This window comes from Limanda limanda, chromosome 3 (genome assembly GCF_963576545.1).
Source record: "Limanda limanda chromosome 3, fLimLim1.1, whole genome shotgun sequence".
In the NCBI taxonomy this organism is placed as follows: Eukaryota; Metazoa; Chordata; class Actinopteri; order Pleuronectiformes; family Pleuronectidae; genus Limanda; species Limanda limanda.
Window position 1 is genome coordinate 20686060 of NC_083638.1, and position 20248 is coordinate 20706307.

Sequence of the window (20248 nt, forward strand, 5' to 3'; positions counted from 1 at the left end):
AAGAGGTTGGACGGGGCGAGAGCAGATAGACGAAGAGAGAGAAAGAGAGAGAGAGAGAGAGAGAGGGGAGCAGGAAGATGGTTTGTGTCCTGTCGGCGTCTGCCGGTGTGTGCTGGGCCGGGCTCAGCGTGAAGATGCAGCCGTGGGGGATCCAGGCAGCTCCGTTCCTTTGTGCAGTAAGGAGCTTTGGCCACGCTTTTAATCTATTGGGGGGGGGGGGGGTCATGAACCACTGCCAGACCTCCGGATGTGTGCCTCTGTGTGTGTGTATTTGTGCTTGTCTATTTCTTCTCTCACGTGCATATGTGTGTCTGTTTGTACTCTGCTTTTGTGTTTGTGTTTGTGTGTGCGGTTGATACAGACTTGAAATACACTCTGCTCTGTCTCTGTAGTGTGTTTTTGTAAAAAGTTTTGTGTGTAATGTGTATTTACTTAAACTCTCTTCTCACACTTTTGCTGACTTTCTCTTAAAAACAGAAGGATCAGCAGCAACAGCAGCATCACTCTTAACATCACCACAAAGTCACATTATTGGACCGGGCAGTCTGTGTCTCTGTGTGTGTGTGTGTACGTGTTGTGCTTGTTTGCCAGCCGCTCAATGGCGTAGTGTGTGTTGTTCAGACAGTACTCATTGTTAATTCCATTATTAATTGTGTGCTGGGTTCATTCAGAGTGCACCGGGTTACATGGAGGGTACAGGCAGGACAACTTAAGAGGTGTTAGGGAATGTTGTTCACTCTCTCATGCCTGGCGTGCCGCTGTGTGTGTGTGTGTGTCCGTCCCCACTAAAACACACACATACAGGGTGCTGGGCCTCCGCTCTCTCCTCAGGAGGGCACATTATCTTTTTATACCCCTGTTACACTCTTTGGTATTCTCAGATACACCTCCTCCTGATCTAATTGTGCTATTGATGCACTGTTTGGTTGAGAAGTTATTGTGTTAGTCTGCACTTTTCTTTGAAATCTGATTTAAGTTGGATTCTGAACCAACCCAAGCACGTGTATGTGTTTCTGTGTGTGTGTGTGTGTGTGTGTGTGTGTGTGCGTGTGTGTGTTTGTGTATACGACACAAGTCTGAATGAATGAGTGGATGAATGAATGTGTTTCCCATGAACATGTAGGACTATCACACAACGCTCTGGCATTTGGGGTTTCCACTGACCGAGGGGCTGTCAACACGGTGTCACCTTTCAACACACACACACATACACAGGAAGGAAAGGGACAGCCGTCTTAACCCTCCTCACCCTTTCTCCCCCCCCTCTCCCTCCAGCCATCACTGAGCTCTGATAAATCTGAGGTAATAGGATGACAAGAAAGTTTTCAGCAAAATGTTTGAATGTGTCAAAGGATGAAATTCAGAAATATCCAGCTGGCACAAGTTGTCATTTAAAAAAACAAGGGATGAATAAGTGTGATTACACAGAAGTAGAAACAAACACTAAGTAGGAAATAGTTGCTCTGGTTGTGTTGGTGCATGCGCAGTCGAGGTGTTGTGTAAACTCTGTGACCATGGTCCTCTCTGGCAGACACGCAGCCAGACTGGAGCTCTTTGACCAAGGGAAGGGTGACCTGCCCTTCCAACCTCTCACCTCTGACCCTAAGCCATACAACTAAAGACCCTCAGCCCCTCACACCACCCTCCCCATCCCTCCCAGCTGTCGCACACGGACACCCAGCACCACACTCTGTCCTCACTATCATGTGTTTGAGCCAGCAGCTACGTGCACTTTTATCTGTTTTCGCATACGTTTGTCCTCATTGGTCTTTTTCCACGTCTTGTAGAACATGTGTGTTTCTCCAGAGGCCCGAGGGCAGCGTTGGATATTAAACCTCTCCCATTCTTTTTTTTCCACTGTCCGTTCTGTAGGCATGAGCCATGAGCCAAAGTCACCATCATTAGGAATGATCTCCACGGCAACCCGTACCACGGCGACGGTCAGCCCCCTCACCCCGTCACCTCTCAACGGTTCTATTGTAGCCAATGGGAGCCCGGCTGCACAGTCTTCTCACTCCGGATTCGCTGCAGCTCTCCGTAAACTGGCAAAACAGGCTGAAGAACCTCGAGGTAAAGCCACACAGCCGGTCGGGATGGGACACAAAGCATTTGCCCCTGGGTACTGTAGAGTTTTAGATCTATGTTACCAATGGCATTTTCATCACAGAAAGAATGACAGCATAGTTTGAATGTTGTTGATTGACGATGAAATGGTCACTATATTTCTGTCTGTAGTCTGATTGAATAGACGGATGTGCGCTGGTTGTGCAAGCGTGTATGTTTTCATTTGTGGCTTTTACTCTGCATATGCATTGGCTGATGATATAAAGGTTTATGTTATTACATTTATTATGTATTGGAAGGTTCAAAACAAGCTTTGCAATTGGTTTTAGATTCTCTGTTTGCTAAAAATATTATAATGATATCAAACAAGGATCTTAGAAAACGGCTAGATATATTGTTAAATCCATCCGCACTGACCCTTACCTGTAAATCTGAGGGAGCCAGGTGCTCTGTAGCTTCTCTACGCTGAAGTGTGTGCACACATGTATGTTCCATTTCCAGTATGTGACGCTAAGCACTGAGCTGCTAATGGCAAAAGAGTGATACCCACACAGGATTGAATTAGTTGGTGTCCCTGGAGATGAAGGGACGGAGAGGAGCCACTCCAGCTGACCCACTTAATGTGCTGTGTACGAGTGCAGATGTGCTCTGGTGTGCTTGCCGATGTGTGTATGTGTTGGCTCGCCAATTATCCATCATTCATTCCACCCTCTCGGTGTGTGTGCGCAGACACACACACAGTTCTCACCTCACTGTGCTCAGCTCTGTGCTGCGGTTGTGTGGGTATGAAATAAGCATCAGGTGGTTGAAATACTGGTTATTGACGTATACAAATATCCCTTTAAGGCTGCTTGTTCAAAGATCTATCTATATCTAAGTGTTGTTGTGTAGATGCTCAGGGAGATTGGTTATGTTTCCTGTATACTTGATAAAATCAAAGATGTGCCCAGTGATGCTTAATTACACAAATGTGAGCGAACAAAGCAGAATCTGCACACTAGTGTGTGTGTTGGCTCCAGACAGGCCCAGCTTCCACAGCTGTCCACCCTTGCGGTTGCTCCTAAATCAGAAGGTCCCCTCCTTACTATCTTTCCCTGGACACCCTGTTCCAGAGCCCACTGCAGACTGGGACCCATGACCCAGCGAATTATTTATTACCCAGAGAGAGAGGGAGACTGAACGTGCGCTCAGCCCCAACTTCTCCTCCTGAACTTCCTCTCAAACCTTCTCCTCTTCACCATCTCTTTTCGCTCCCTCTGCTTGCCAGCGTCCATCTGCACGTCCAGCGTACATTTTCCTTCTGTTCTTTTTTTTTGTCAGTTGTAGCTGGAAGAAAAACAACAATTCTATAATTATAGTTCTCTTAGTCATCTTTGTATAACTTCTGCTTTTTCTGTTTTTCATTATGTGCTTGCTTGTGCTTGTAATTCATGTTTACAGACACCAAGAGCTCCTGAGGTTGTCATATAGACACCAGAAGCTTTTACCACCTTCATTTTAAATGTTTTACTTTTGAGTCTGGCCGGTGTAGGCGGTTAGGTGAGTGGGTGAGTCAGCCATCAACCACACCGTAAGAGGTGATGCTGCCCGTGTAAGGAGCACCGGCTCTAGGGTGGGCAGAGAGGCATGAGACCCCCGGAGCTCCAGTCACCTCTCTGTGTGCGGAGCCTGTATTTATAGGCAACACATCCAAACACCCCTACACATACAAACAGTTGTCTTTACAACTGGGTAAGCCTCGTGATTTCTTAGCATGTTGAAGCCTGCTGTCCTGTCATTAGCTGCTTTGACTCAACCCCCCCCCCCCCTTTCTCTCGTTCTCGTTCTCTCTCTTTCTCTCTCTCTCATATTATGACAGGTTGTGGCAAATTAAAGAGGAAAAAGGAGCTTACATCAGCAACCTGTGCCGATGGCGTCACAGCAATAAATCCAAGTTGTATTGCATTTTTAATTAAAAAGCAATAAGACAATGTGAACATAATGCTTTGCAGTGACTAACGGAGTCACCAGTGTCTGAAGAATCACTCGCAGCTTACATCGTCATATTGGATTTGAAGTGGAACGGTTGAAGTCCCATTGAGTCTGGCCCGGCTTCAATCTGTTTCCTCTTTTTGACTCAGTGTACATGTGCATTACAGCCACCGACAGGACTGGAGTCTCCATGCTCTCATTTATTGGCTCTCTCAGTCTCATTGTCGTCCACTCGGGAGCCTCTGCTGAATCAAACACAACAGCCAGTGTTCACATGCAGCGTACCGACCCGATCCGGCCGAACCCCATCATCTCCCTCAAGCTCTGTTTGACGCTTTGAGGTGAGTCGTGTATTTACAGTATGTGATGTGCCATGACTCAGTGGCCTGGGGGAATTAGTGAGGTTTGAGCACTAGTATCACCGCCACAGGCTGCTGAACTGATTTAAGACCCCGAGCACGGCTGCTGTTTATACACACACCCGTACTCACACAGACACATACGTTGTCACTTGTCTGTGGCGAGTATAATGAATAGCTCTGTGAACTGAATGCTGTGCTGAAGAGGGGAGGTGATGTATAATGAGTATCTGAGCCAGTGCGAAGGACACACTCTCATCCCATGTACACGCACATGAGCACACACACACACGATACCAGTCACATGTGCGAGCAAATAGACACCACACAAAGACACAGATTACACACTGCCTCAAAAAGGCAGCCCTGCTGATATCTGATTAATTAGGCAGATCTGGGTCTAATCCTCTCAGTTGTTTCCTCTCACACACTCTCAGGCACAAACACACACACACACACACACACACTCACACACACACTCACACACACCAGCAGAATTTCATGACTGTGTTCATACCAACTGTTTTACACTGCCTGGAGAGAGAATGAAGGGAGGGAGAAGAAAGGTGAACAAGATAGATGGGATGAATTGGCTGGAAAAAAAGAAGAATCTGAAGTAATTAGTAGATTTGTGAAAACCCGAGGTGTTTGTAAGATTGTATGTGTCTGTGCGTGTATGTGAGTGGGTGTGTGTGTGTGTGGCCGGAGGCTCCCCTTGTTTATGGGAGCCCAGAGCATGCTGGGACAGCAGGGCAGTGTGTCTCTGACCTCTCCATCTGGAGCCTGCCTGGAGCTCTCTGTTTGTGTGTGTGTGTGTGTGTGTGTGTGTGTGTGTGTGTGTGTGTGTGTGTGTGTGTGTGTGTGTGTGTGTGTGTGTGTGTGTGTGTGTGTGTGTGTGTGTGTGTGTGTGTGTGTGTGTGTGTGTGTGTGTGTGTGTGTGTGTGTGTGTGTGTGTGTGTGCGCGTGTCTGTGTGTGCGCGTGTCTGTGTGTGTGTGTGCGTGTGTCTGTGTGTGTGTGTGTGTGTGTGTGTTTCTTGAAGGCAAAACCCTTCAGGCTGTGACTGTCCCTGAAACACTCACAAACAAGCTCATTTGCCATTTCTCTCTCTCTCTCTCTCCATCCCTCCCTCCCTCCATACACACACACAGCCACCTTACACCTCTCAGGACGCTGTTCAGTGAGGAAGCTGAATTTAAGCATAATGCACAGTTTGTACAGTCAGCAGATAGCACAGAGATGTGCTCCTTACTTCCAACCGCCATCTTGTACCGTCTTCCTTTTCCCTCGCTGGCACTACAACACACACTGTGTGTTCTCCCCTCCCCCCACTCAGTGATGCAAATTTCAGGCTTTGTGTTGTGTTGTCAGTGCATGGCCAAGACTGTAGTAGCAGGTGTGTGTGTGTGTGTGTGGTGTATGCGTGCATCAGTGGTTGTCATGTGTGTGTGTGAGTGCACATGTTGAGGCTTGTGTGTACTGGTGGGGTGGCATATGGATGCAGGGTTGGCTGGGCGCTGCTATGCACACCAGGTGTGAAATGGACTGTTTAATTAAGTGCTGATGTTGTTGTAATGCATGCTGGGAGGGAGGGGGGGGGGGGTTGAGGAGAAGGGGCAGGGTGGGTGTGTGTGTGTGTGTGTGTGTGTGTGTGTGTGTGTGGTGGGGCAGAGGAGAGCACCTTCTGCCTGGCAGAGCTGCTTCTGGCTGTGCTGGGCTGTTTTGGCAAAGGTGGTGGTGGTCATAGATATATATAAAGACTAGATGTTTCGTTCGACAGAGCCGGACGTCCCCACATGGCGGCCATCTTGCCTGAGGCAGCTCGCTCACCCATAACATTGTGTTGGTAGTTGGTGCTCAATTTTCAACAAAATTTTAAACGGTCTGGTTTGTTATAAACGTCAGAGATGTAGTTATGACACTGCATAAATTATTAATTTTTTTAGAAAATAACATAATTATTCATAAGTATGCAGTGTCATATCTACATCTCTGACGTTTATAACAAACCAAAACGTTTAAAAATCGGTTGAAAATCTAGCAAGTTATGGTTATTATTACCACTACCAACACAATGTTATGGGTGAGCGAGCTGCCTCTGGCAAGATGGCCGCCATGTGCGGACGTTCAACTCCGTTGGCCGGCAACGCAGACGAGACCTGTAGTCTTTATATGTATCTATGCGGTGGTGGTAGCAGAGGATTGGAAGGGACCATTTGGCAACACTCATAATTGTTTAGTGCAGAGTGTCTTCCTGTCAGGGCTCAGTGGTCCGGGGGGGGGGGGGGGGGGCTCCTTGCTCCGGCCCCTGGACTCTGTCAGGGAATCAAAGAGGCTGAAGAGCCATGGTGACTTTCTCTGGCTTTTCCATAGGGTCAGTGGCTGAAGTAAAAGGTGCAGTCTGCACAGGGACACTCGGCCACAGCCTCTGACCACAGTGTGGATTGTTTATTTGTTGCTGCTGCAGGTTGTATCTCGTGTGCGTTTGTGTGTGTGTGTGTGTGTGTGTGTATTAGCTGGAGCAGTCAAGTGTGGCGGCAGCCTGGGAGAGAGGGACTGGTAATAGAGGAGGCGATAGAGAAAGAAGCCTCACATAAATCACACACAGCCTGGGACTAAGACGGTGCACTCTCTCTCTCTCTCTCTCTCTCTCTTTCTCTCTTTGCTCTCTCTCCCTCCCATTTCTTGCACCCCCACCCCACCCCGACCCATCACCACACCACCAGGCCCCCCCCCCCCCCCCCCCCTCACACACAAAGCGAGTGACAATCAGTACAGCTAATGAAGTGCAGGTCGAGAGCTGATGAGCCCATCTCGACTCTGGGGACCAAAGCTCGTGCCTCACTCCTCCTCCCTCCGCCGGCTTGTGTGGCCATCTTCTCTCCGTGTAGATGGAAGGTGGGAGGAGCATGTGGCAGAAGTGACACCAGCCTGGTGCCAATCACATGCCTCATATACGGTTTTTCTCCCTATCAGATGGTATGATTAAAATGAGGGAGGGGACAGGGCGATTGGTGCGGAAATTGGAGCAAAGGGGGTTGGAAATGAGCAGGAGCAAATCTTGGGGGAGAGAGGGATGGAGTCTTGATAAAGGAAAGAGGCTTACGGCCATGGTGGCTGTCTGTGGTTCAAACAGGAAGAGGAGGGCCAAACATGAAAATAAACACAAATGCTTGTGTGTAACGTCTCCCTCAGCCCTGAAATTTGTGCGTTTTGAATCTGATCTGTGGTTGGTTCTGTGTTAAAAGAACAGAGGGGGAAAAGAACGAGGGTTGATTGAGAAGAAGAAGTGGTGGGTGGGTGGGTGGTGGTGGTGCGAACCATAGAGCTATAAGAGCTGTTTGTGTGTGGTCTGCATTTAGAGGAAGGATGCTGAGAGGCGCCGCGAGAAGAGAATGAAACTGTCAGTCGGGCCACCTCTTGTCTCTTGTTTTATTTCCTTCCATCATCCCCTCCTCACCTGCTTCCTCTTCTTCCTCTTTTTAATTATTTAGTCTTTGCCCAGTCCGCTCTGCCTCTACACGGAAAAAACGAGGAAGAAGAGGAGAAGATGGGAAGGAGGGGGAGGGAGGGGGGGGGTAGATGGGAGCAGAGGTCTGTTGCTTAGCAGTTCAGAGTCACTGTGATCACCGCCCCTCCTCTCCTCTTCTCTCCACATCCCCCCTTCTCTCAAGCCTTATTTGTTCCCCCGTCCTCCTGTATGCATGTTGTGTGTGTGTGTGTGTGTGTGTGTGTGTGTGTGAGTGAACAGGCTGTGACACTAGAGCTGTATTAAGTGTACACCCACTCCCCAGGCTGAGTGGGCTGCTATTGATTGGCCTAGTCTTGCAGGCCAGAGTAATGGCTCTCCGAGGTGAGGTGAGGTGTGTGTGTGTGTGTGGGGGGGGGCATTAGGGCCACTAATTGCCATTGTGCAGACAAGATATGCCCCCCACACTCCCACCATATCCTCTCACCCCATCCCTGCCACCCACTCGCCCATCTGCACCCCTTATCTCTCCGCTCTCCCATCTCTCGCCTCACCTCCGCCGCACCACTCACTCACTTGCTGCCCCCCCCATCGCTCCCCCATCTCCCTATCATTTTTCATGTTCATGTCTCACCTCACATGTATCATCACCATCTTTTCTTCACACGTCTTTTTCTCTTTCCCCCCCCCCCACCCCCCCCACACACACTGACACATAGATTTTCAGATTTTCTCTAAAGCGTCACCTCGCTGCCACTATTGATTCTTTCCATTATTTAGTAGTATTAGTCAGAATGAGGTGTTTAAAATCGGTCGATACCCCCGGCTGCACCCTCCAATCTGCGGACATTGTCTGTTAGGGTTACGTTGCCACGGAAACAGTGAAGAAATGGCGGCCGGGTGGAGATCTGTGGTTGCTTTTTTTTCTTTCTGCTGGTGATAATTGGAGAGGAAGTCGACCTGAAACTGGCCCTGAGGTTTCAGCTGCCTTTTTTTTTTTTTTCTCATGGCTGCACGCACGCACGTTTGGCGATGCACAAAAGCACAATACCTGCACATGCACGCACAACAAAGCACACATGGGCCGCTGTCCTTGATGCAGCACTGAAGTGTGTGTCCCATTGAGAGGGTTGTGACCCAGTTTGACTGTGTAATGCTCGGAGCAGAGGAGACTCACGGCAGACTCTACTGTCAGGAGAAGAGGAAGAGGAGGAGGCTGGGAGAGGAGAAATGGGAAATGTGTAGCACACAGGTTAAAAAAGATGGAAGAGAAAGATAAGGGAAGACGAGGAAAGAAAACCAGTGAAGGAAAGAGCAGACGGGAAGAGAATGTGCATCATGCAGTGGGTGAGGTAAACATTAGGAAAGATGAAATTGCAATGATATAAGTATGTGAATGTGAGTGTCTCATATAGCTTTGCCAGAGAAAGCGAGATGTGCAGAAAGCGAGATGTGCAGAAAGCGAGATGTGCGACCAGACCGTGACCCTGGGTTTCCCCCGGAGGGCTTTGTTAATGTGCCACCGCTGCAGCACAGAGAAGCTCATTGGGCCAGCTCTCCACCACCTGCTGTGTGTGTGTGTGTGTGTGTGTGTGTATGTTGAGGAGGGGGGGGCCTGGGCCTTGCTGCAAGCGCCACTGACTGTATACACGTCTAGTGTGGCTTTTCTCTCTCTCAAGCAGCGTGGTTTTGTGGTGTGTGTGTGTCCTGCATGTCAAGGCTGTGTGACTGTCACAGGGCCGCTCATTCTGATCACTGTCACTTCATAATAGAGGCCTAGGGCCGTCCATCTGCCCCTCTCTCTCTCTCTCTCTCTCTCTCTCTCTCTCTCTCTCTGTGTGTGTGTTTGTGCGCTGCTGTTATAGTGCTGCAACCTCCTTTCATTCCCTTATGAAGGAGCCAGGAGATCGTAGCGTTGTTATATTTGTCTTTTATTAGTCAAACAACACACAATTATATACATAGATATATATAAAGACTAGATGTCTCGTCTGCGTTGATATGACACTGTATACTTATGAATAATTATGTTATTTTCTAAAAAAATTGAACAATTTATTCAGTGTCATGTCTACATCTCTGACGTTTATAACAAACCAGATCATTTAAAAATCGGTTGAAAATTGAGCAAGTTATGGTTATTTACCACTACCAACACATTGTTATGGGTGAGCGAGCTGCCCCCTAGCAAGATGGCCGCCATGTGCGGACGTCCGGCTCCGTCGAACGAGACATCTAGACTTTATTATATATATCTATGCTTATATAGGTACCTGTTTTCTTTCACACTGCTCATGTGACTCCTCTCTGTCTTCCTCCAGCTGCGTCCTCCATCAGCAGCGAGTCCTCTCCAGTGTCCTCCCCGGCCACCAACCACAGCTCTCCAGTCAGCACCCCCAAGAGGGGCCCCCTCGGTCAGGGGCCGATCCTGGGACCCCCAGCGGGCCACAGCGTGCCAAACACCCCACCTGTAGTCACCATTGCTCCCACCAAGACCAGCAACGGCCTCTGGAGGAACGAGGGACGCCAGGTAAATCCACACATCCAGACACCTCCTCTCTATGACCTTTAACCTCTTATCCTCCTTTCTCTTCCACCCATTTTTTTTCCCTTTCTGTTGCTCTCAGATTGTTCCGGTTTAAATTCCTCCCCCTTTTTTTATATTCTCCCTTTCTGTCTCTTATCTTGTTGTCCAAGCAACATTCTCCTGATCTCATTCTTCAGCTCGCCTGCTAGGCACACACACCACCACAGACAGGCTCTCCAGGGATTAATGGATTTTGTATCTGGCCTGGAACCAGTAGTGAGGCGTTATGCACTTGACATATGTACATGTGACATAGCGGGGTCTATGAGTGTGTGCCCCCCCCTCCCCTCGTCGCCACCACCCCCCCACGGCTCCGTGCGTTAAACAATGCCAGCTGCCACTGGGACGTGGAGGTGACGGCCTCAACGGCAGCTAACATCTGTGCCCCTCTGGCCCCCCCCCCCTCCTACTTGGCCCTCTTGCCCTTGGACGAGCCCCTTCCCAAGTCCCCAGCCTTTAGACTCCCCCTACCCCCCCTCCCAACAGCATGTCCAGCCTCACCCTCTTCACTCAAGCAGCCAAGTGCATCCTCTTGATTCGTCACCCCGACACCCCCCCGCTCTGTTACGTAGAGGGGAGAGAGGAGGAGAGCTGCTTGCTTTGATAAGGAGTGGATTATGGATTACGGCCTGGCTTTAAGCCTTGTTATCTCAGCTCAGGGCTAATGGTCGAGTCCAGGTACACACTTCTGACCGGCACTCGGCAACACACGCAAGAAACTCGGCGAGACACTTTGACGGTTCCCCTGAGACAGGGAGAAGGGGCACAGCGAAGGGCGAGCGAGGAGGTCAGTGTGGTAACATTCAAGCTTTTGTTTCCCCCTCCCTTTATGGAGTGACCCCTCCGTAGTTCAAGGGTCAACCAGAAGCGGGAGGGGGTTGCAGAAACAGGGGAGCTCTCCCAATCATGTCACCCTTTTTTTTTCCGCCATTCCTTCGGCATAACAAGTTTCAAAGTGCAACAGAAGACATAAAGGGACAGAAGCTTCCGCCTCTCCCTTCCACATATAGTGTAGCTAATCCCTAATGTATACTGTGGTTGTGTGCGTTTGCATGGTGGCTCTGTGTGTGTCTGTGTGTGTGCGTGTGTGTGTGCGTGTGCGTGTGCGTGTGCGTGTGCGTGTGTGTGTGTGTGTGTGTGTGTGTGTGTGTGTGTGTGTGTGTGTGTGTGTGTGTGTGTGTGTGTGTGTGTGTGTGTGTGTGTGTGTGTGTGTGTGTGTGTGTGTGTGTGTGTGTGTGTCTGTGTGTGCAAGAAGTCAAGCATGAATCCAAAAGGTTGTGTCACTGGGTTTTTGGTGCCTACAGCCGCTTGGGGCCACCCAGCTGAAGAATGGAGGAGGTCAAGGTGTGGACAAGAGGTTGCGATGGAGGGGGTAAAGGTTTGGGGGGGGCTGGTACGCGAGCTGATGTCATAGCATCTACTCTGTTTCTGTGGTGCTGCTTCAGGGAGCACTTACAACTCTGCTAACAAAGGGCTGTGTGGCTATAAAAGACATGTATTCAGCCATCAAAAGGCCCGGTCTTTAACAAAGAGAATACTGTCTGGAGCTTTGTTAACATCACTAATGGTTGATGAGGAAGAATGCATCAGTGCTTTTACCTTCTGTCTTCTACACACTTCTCTTGCTACAGTCCATACTACTGTGTTTTTGTTTGAAAATAGTATTTTCAAATTTAAATGATCTCCATCCACACAAGCGTTTTGGCTCTGCATCAGTATTAATCTCCGTTTTAAAACATATTAAACGACCACTCACTTACACTGGGCATGCATCTAGTGGTGTAAACAGGGAGGCATGTGCCACTGGACAAGGGAATTGTCACAGATACTGGAATAATAGCTCATCCTCTACATCATTGTAAGATGCTGAATTTAACTGCACAATCGCTGTTTGCAAAGACAACGGGGTCAGCAACGCTTTTAATTGATTATCCATGTTGCGTTCTACACTGGTGGCCGAGGCTAATCCAGGTTGTTATCATCCGGAAGGGGGTCATGTGATAGGAACCTGACTAATTAACAAAGGCTAGGTCATGAAACACGGCCCGCAGCATTTGCAAACCACTCTGATTTAGCTGTTGTAAAACTCCGTGGCAGTGTGGATGGCATGTGTTCATCTGTGAAAACCTAGTAGTGTGGTTGTAGCATGTGTCTGCTTTTATCATCCAATATTTATGACATTTTTTAATTTGGGTTTAGATACATGTGTTCAATTTCACGACATCCTGTGTTTTACAGGAAATGCACAGTGTTGACATAAAGTGTGATGCAGAATAACCAGAAAAGAAGATATGAAGACAAGAGGATATTTTGACAGAGGGGGGGGTAAATAGTAACATACAGAGGCTGTTCTCTGGATCCCCTGTGAAGCTTGTCTGTTGCATGTGTGTGCCTGTGTGTGTGTCCTGGTTTGTGCGTTAGAAGGGTTGATTAGTGTCTCTCTGGCTGAGATATTAGTCTTTCTTTCAGAGGGGGGGGAGGGCCTGGTGTGTTGGCATTTTGCTTTAATGACTGCAGGAGTCTGCTCCCGCTGCTGCCTGTAATTGCTTTTTAATTGGCAATTTGGATTCATGGCTCCATCTGAGAGGCGTAAACGAGAACTCTACAATGCACGGGGTCTCCCACCCGCACTGGGGGGTTACAGGGGCCTGGCTCGCACAGAGGAAGATGCCCTGTTAATGGATGTGTCTTTGAGTCTGAGTGCTTGTATTTGTGCTCTGTAGTGTGTATATGGCCGGCTGCTGTTTATTAGTGTGTATTTGAGAATGGAAGGCTGCTTTTTTTGCCGGGGTCAGGGGTCAGAATGGGATGGCTGGTTGGATGCCCGAGTGTCTGAGATGCCTCTCTAATGGGAACGAAGCGTTGGGTCTGTGGCGTGTGAGCTTTCCCATGGTTCTGACCCCTTACACCCACAGATATGCATGGTTCTGTAGGCATATATTCTATACACAGACCTGGATCAGGCTCTGACAGAAAAGATGACACCATAAAGATGCGACATGGCTGCCACATGCACTCATTATCATTAACAAAAACATTCTAAATTCATTTTTCTTGATCATCTCCCATAGAAGAAGGATTTTGAGCTTTCAATAAGAGTATTCATATTTAAAATGAGGAAAGAAATGCCAGTCAATTGTAAAACTGCAGAAGCATAGCAATGCTTTGTTGTTTTACAAGCATCTTTGTTCTATCAACATATGATGGAAGTCCTGTGAAATGCAGCAGTTCAGTATAAATCTTTAGGGACTCTAATCATGTTAACAGAAGAAATATGTCAATCATCTTGCAAAGCTACAAATGTTGTATTTGAAGAGCATGTCAGTAATTTATGGGCCTATCATGTAGAATCCTGTAGGAGCTAATGTGCTTACTGAAGCAGCTACGTAAACGAGTAAATATGAATCCAATTAATTGTAGCGGTCGTTCCAAAAAAAAGTTTTTTTACCAACTGCACCTTTAAAAACTTAAAAAAACAACCCCATTTGATTGATATCAACTGCTGGTCACCAGGCTAATACCAGAGAGCCAGTTTTCATCGAGGTCTGAATAGATTATAGCAGATCTCTGGTGTATTTATGGGCTGAGCAGGTTCTCGTGCTTTAATTCGTCATTAAAAGTAATTAGTGGAATTACCGAATAGATTTGGTTGTTCTCTGCGGTGGGCAGCTTGAGGGTTGAAGTTGGAGGCAAAGGTTTAGTTGAGCATATACAGGACAAGGTGCTGACCACTCATGACAAAACACAAGAGACGTGATGAATACATGAACACATAGCATCAGATGGGATCAGGTAAACTTTACTGCCCCCCCGCTGGGCAGCAGAAGGTAAACGAGAGAACATGTGAAAGTATAAAATAGATAACAAAGAGTAGGACATGAAAATCAAATAAGAATACAAATCATTGTACCACTTTACAGAAAATTATGGGTAGAAGTAAGTACTTGAGTAACGTGCAATTCTTTCCGTCAAGGAATGATGACAGCTTGCTAAACACTTGGTAAGACGGTTCACAGATGTGATTAAAGAAGTTAATTACCTGACAGACAGCTTGATAAAAGTAGTACCAGTCACCACTCACATGCAGTAGTTCCTTATGATAGTATATGTGTGCGTGGCCTCATGGCAAAGTTCATGTGGGTTGAACGTAGAAATTTGAATAAAGGTGCATGTATATTTGCCTGCCACAAAAAACTCGACTTCTTTTGACATATATGAACCTGTTTTCCAGTCGGCTGCTGATTGGGAGGGACCGTCCACCTTCTCCCCTGTGCTCACAAAGCTCTGAAAGCACAGGGATGGAGTGAGTGCAGGGGGCGGGGGGGGGGGGGGGGGTTTGAGGGAATAAAGTGCCTCCCCCTGTTTAGTGGAGTGCAACCAAACAACACGGAGCAAGCTACCAGAAAGTGGGAGGGCTGGGAGACAAAGGGGGGATGTGGGGGAGTCTGAACATTAGAGGCAGTTAAGATTGGATGTTGGCGCATCAGTGTCATTCTGGGTCAGCGGCTGCAGAGGAGGGCGTGGAGGTAATGGCTCACTAAATAGGATTTGTTTTATCAGGCTGCAGTGAGAGAGAGAGGACAGTGCCGCTGTAAGGTCTCTCTCTAATCCCGGAGGTTAATTCAGCGGGGCAAGAAGTGCCCTCTCCTCTCTCTCTTTCTCGCCCTCTTTACGGCTTCATCTCTCTCTTCCCTTTCCTCCCTCCTGATTCTTTCCAGTCGCTCGCTCGCCGCCTCAAGTCTAATTTCGCCCGGTGATGAGATAGCTGCTCCGCCACTCCGGTGAAAATCCTCCTCAACTGTACACATCCCTATGTAAACAATATCCACAACAATATATATATAAATATATATATATATTGGGAGAGGCGGTGGACTAGTGGCAGAAACTTGGACTATGGGCAGAAAAGGTCTCTGGTTCGTCTCTGGTTCGACTCCACGGAGAAACAACAAAAAGACGAACCTGGGTTGATCTGTCCAAAAATCCAAGAGGATTCTCCCTACCCTGTCTAGTGCCCCTGAGCAAGGCACCTTACTCCCCCAACATCTGCTCCCCGGGCGCCGTACATGGTTACATTTCCCTCCTTGCATGAGTGTGCTTGTGCATGTCTGTGCATGTGTTTGGGACAAATAAATGTATCTTAATCTTAATCTCCCCTTCTCCAATTTGAGTTATACATTTCCTCTCTGCATTTTTTGGCCGAGGGAAACCAAACCTCGAGAAAAAAAAAAGCTCTCCCACTCGCACAGCAGGATGCCTTTGTAGCTCTGAGACGGTGTGTGTGCCTGCTGAGTGTGTGTATGTTTGTTGTGGGGATCGAATAAGTGAGACCAGGCTCGCTGCCAAAGGGAGAGAGGGAGGTGAAGAAGAAAGAAAGAGAGACCGCGAGGTAGAGGGATGCTGCTTTTTAGATTTTCTTGTCCTCCTCTGTACATGTTGGTGGGCAGGTTAGGTTCGCACACAAACACACACACACTCGATCAAGATCAAAAATCGTATTCCCTGTGGAAGCACTGCTTTTGTGCATCTCCCACATCCTCATCAATCATACAGACGGCATCTTTCTCTTTAGATTTAAGGGTGTTTTAAACCCTTCTTATCCCTGTTTCCTTCATTTTACAACAGATTTCCCTCCGAGAAGCGTCCCATGTATGTTTACAGGGGTTGTTGCATGTGTGAGAAAGTGGATGAAAGTTCCTGAGGTCGGAATAGAGGGAGAGCGAGGGAGGCTGCTGCGCCACACACAGGCCTATTCTCTCCCCCACCTCCCCCATCCTTGCCCCCTCACAGGATGGGCTTCATGGGACCTGACAACCGTGACGGTCACAGGTCCCAACGAACAATGACCAAGAATCTCTCTCTCACCTCATCCCTCTCTCTCTCTCTCTCTCTCTCTCTCTCTCCCCAGTCTGACTCGGGGCCTCGTGGGGCCAGCAGGGACCGTTTGAGTGCCGAGGGGACCCTCACCCAGGAGAAGGGTGGCCCCTCTATCCCTGCCCACCTCCTGGGAAACCCCTATGCCTTCGGTCTCACCCCCGGTGCTGTCATGCAGGATTCACGATTCCAGCCCCTCAAGTGAGTCACACACTGCTCTGCCTTTTTTTTTTTTTTCTCCTGGATTTGTTTTCAAGCTTCTGAACGCTCTGGTATATGATCATTAGTGAAACTCACTGGAATAAGCTGCAACTGCAATCATTTGTCTTGTTGATTCTGCTGAACAAATATTTGTATCCTGTTTCTTTTTGAAAATAGCTAACAAATGCAAAACATCCAACTAATATTTTCTGATCTCTGTTGTTCCTCAGTATGCCCAGACAGATGTCTAACGCCGGACCCCCTGGTCCTATACCAGAAGAGTATCTCCGTGGCTTCCGGCCCTACGCCACGGCCGAGGATGCCCTCCGCATGCCCTCGTTGCCCCTCGGCCTGGACCCCGCCACTGCAGCCGCCGCAGCTGCCTACTATCACCCCAGCTACCTGCCCCACCCCTCCTTCACACCATACAGGTAGGCCTCTCCACTCGCTCGTTTTTGTCGACTTGGCACCACTTTCCCTCTGAGAGCAAATTGTGCAAACCAGTGCATGTATCCGAACTAAGTGTTTGCACTGCTTAGACGCAGCAGTAAATGCGTTCGTGTAAAGCTGAACTTGAATAGATTTTCCCAAGGCTGTAATATTTGATGTTGATTTTCTTTATTTGTATGTTATTTAACTGAGGACGAGGTTTTGTTGAGCCTAAGAGAGATGGAGTTTGCTTATGTTTTGAAGCTACATCAAGTAATAACGAGTCCAGTTTTCCTCTACTTTTACCTTAATTTGTTGTCGTCATGGATCAAATTCAAACATCCCAAATATTTGCCATTTAACTCTGTTTATCTGGAGGTTGCTTATGAATGCTTTTTGACAAATGACCATAAAAAAACAATTCAAAATCTAAAATAAGATTTTCCCTGTTCGCCACTTTTATTGATTGATTCTTCAGAAATAATATTTGTTTTTTATGTTGAATTTACTAAATGTTCTTGTGTCAAGTGGCTGCACAAAATAAATGTATCTAAATGAAGAGTTTCAGTCATTTAAAGTTCATTTATAAATATATGTATGGTTCAGTTGCCAATTAAAAGCTATTAAATAAACCCGATCCAAACATGAAGCATTTACCAGGGGACGGACAGAATCCTTCCTTTCAGTGTAGCAATCATACAAAAATGGATCGTACTGAAATAACCAGCAGTAGAAGGTGTGTGTGTGTGTGTGTGTGTGTGTGTGTGTGTGTGTGTGTGTGTGTGTGTGTGTGTGTGTGTGTGTGTGTGTGTGTGTGTGTGTGTGTGTGTGTGTGTGTGTGTGTGTGTGTGTGTGTGTGTGTGTGTGTGTGTGTCTGTGTGTGTGTGTGTCTGTGTGTGTGTGTGTGTGCGTGTGCGTGTGTGCGTGTGTGCGTGTGCGCGTGTGTGTTGACAAGGGCCCTTCTTGCTTTGGGCTATCACACAGGCTGCGTGCCCCTGGTCTGTCAGCCCAGCTACATCACAGGACTGCAGCACCCATCACACACCGCGCTGTAATGGATTTAATGAGGGGTTGAGCGGTGGATGTCATACACATACACACAGAAACGCACAGTTGTGCATCAGCACACAGTGCGGTCTCTCGCTGTATCTGCTGGGTGGAGGTGATTGAGGTTTGCTGAGCGGCGCGGCTGCTTTCCTGAAAGATGGACGAGCCTGTGATGTCATCTCTTTGGGAGATGGAGGCACACAGGTTAATGAAAGTGAACGCTGCACTGTCACACGGGGAGACTAAATTCTTCTCTTTCTCTCTCTTTTTTTTTATTGCAATCCTTATCTCCCAGGATGGATGACCCATTCTGCCTTTCTGCTATGAGGTCACCTTTCTATCAGCTGCCAGCAGGGGGAGCTCTGCCCCCCATGCATCCCTCTGCTGTTCACATGCACCTGCAAGGGGTCCGCTACCCCGGAGATTTCACACACCCTTCACTGTCAGCACTGCAGTCAGAGAGGTAAAGGCCCCCGCACTCACACATACAAGAACATGTTTAGATATCCACTGTGATATGAATATCTAAATTACATCTCTAATAATGTCCATTCTCTCTCTGCTTGTGTTTCCCCTGACCACTGCTTTTTTTATAGGCTTCACCTGGAGGATGAGCTGCGGCATAGAGAGAGGGACCGCGAACGGGAGCGCGAAAAGGAAAGGGAGCGCGAGTCGGAGAGGGAGAAGGAGCGGGAGAGAGAACGAGAGAGGGAGCGGGAGAAGGAGCTGGAGAGGGAGAGGGAGAGAGAGCGGGAGCGAGAAAGGGATCGTGAGAGGGAACGGGAGAAGGAGAGAGAAAGGGAGAAGGAGCTGGAGAGGCAGAAGGAGCGAGCGCTGAGGGAGAAGGAGCTGCAGGCGTCCAAGGCCATGGAGAGCCACTACCTGGCCGAGCTCCACGCCATCAGGGGGCAGGAGGACCGAACCAAGCCTGAGAGACTCACCCCGAATCGGGCTGGTACGTGTGTGGCTTCCCCTGGAGCTTCCATTCACTTTGATTCGATTAGATTTCCCTTTATTGTCAGAGTCTCTTCTGAAAATTGTCAAGACGTCCATTGCCTCACGTAAAGTCAAACATATAATAACAGAACACAACATAAAAACGCATTTACACTTGTCCACAAATTAATTAATGGAAAGAAAATGAATCTGCAACAATTGCTGCAGGTTAATAATGTATAGATATAATCTGAAAGAATTCTTCATTGAAATACCTGAAAACAATGAGACCTATATTATTTATATTGTTGACTTGTGTACTTACATTATCCAAAATGTTTCCAAAATGTTCAGACCAGGAAAATCTTTTATTTAAGGTAACTTTTAATTGCATCATATCTGTAAAAACACACTAACAGCCAGTCAGCTGTTTTTTCATCCCCTGAAAACATTACTTGATCCGTGAAAATGTCTTACTCTCCTATGAAAGTTTTAGGATTTGGACTGTGGTCACTTAGAAGTCTCTGTTATCCACACTTACGATGGGCACTTCTAACTATTTTTCTATCATTTTTATACATCCCATGCACTGATGAGATAAGAAAACAAGCTTCAAATGAAAATAATTGGTTGGAGCCCTTTAATAACCAAGTGTCTGACCTTTCTCTCTCTCTCTCTCTGCAGATAAAACCAAAGAGCCCGCCCTCCCTGCTCCCAAACCCGTCCCGCCAGGCCTCCACCCTTCAATGGTTCAATCGCATCATCCCGTCCCCGGTTTAATCTCCGGCCACGGACTCTTCATGGGACCCGGCGCTGTCGGAACGGGCCTCTCGGCCGCCCTGCTCGCTCAGAGAAACAACGAGGAGGAGAGGTGGTTGGCGCGGCAACGCAAGCTGCGGCAGGAGAAGGAGGATCGTCAGTACCAGGTGTCTGAGTTTCGTCAGCAGGTTCTGGAGCAGCACTTGGACTTGGGCCGGCCGGCTGACGCAGCAGACGCACACAGGTGAGACAGACATAAATGTGCAGATATTTCAACCCTACTTACATTTTGTAAATCACACGATGCAGAAGCATTCATTTCCCGTTTGGAGTTGATAGAGACGAGCTGTATTAAAAAGGCATTCATGATTTCAGTGCACACCTTATTTTTGGGGTGTTGGTCTGTCCCAGCTCACCTGATGGGGAAAGTTGTGCTTTTGTTTTGAAGCCTCAGAAGCTGGCAGGCTTTAGAAGTTTCTTTTAAGGCAGGGCTGAAAAAAAAAAGATAAACCCTGTCAGAGGCATCACATCTACTCTATTTCCGTCCTTGCTAC

The 20248-nt window shown here is 47.9% G+C and overlaps 1 protein-coding gene across 2 annotated transcripts in view; it reads left to right on the forward strand.

Annotated features, from left to right (window-relative positions):
* gse1b (Gse1 coiled-coil protein b) overlaps nt 1-20248 on the forward strand; it is a 173272-nt gene that overhangs the window by 145558 nt on the left and 7466 nt on the right. For both annotated transcript variants that reach the window (XM_061068828.1, XM_061068829.1), the window contains 7 exons: nt 1873-2070; nt 10183-10391; nt 16357-16523; nt 16754-16954; nt 18295-18462; nt 18596-18954; nt 19620-19938. In XM_061068828.1, coding sequence (XP_060924811.1) covers nt 1875-2070; nt 10183-10391; nt 16357-16523; nt 16754-16954; nt 18295-18462; nt 18596-18954; nt 19620-19938 — 1619 coding nt within the window. In that variant the 5' untranslated portion in view covers nt 1873-1874. The remainder of the gene's footprint in view (nt 1-1872; nt 2071-10182; nt 10392-16356; nt 16524-16753; nt 16955-18294; nt 18463-18595; nt 18955-19619; nt 19939-20248) is intronic.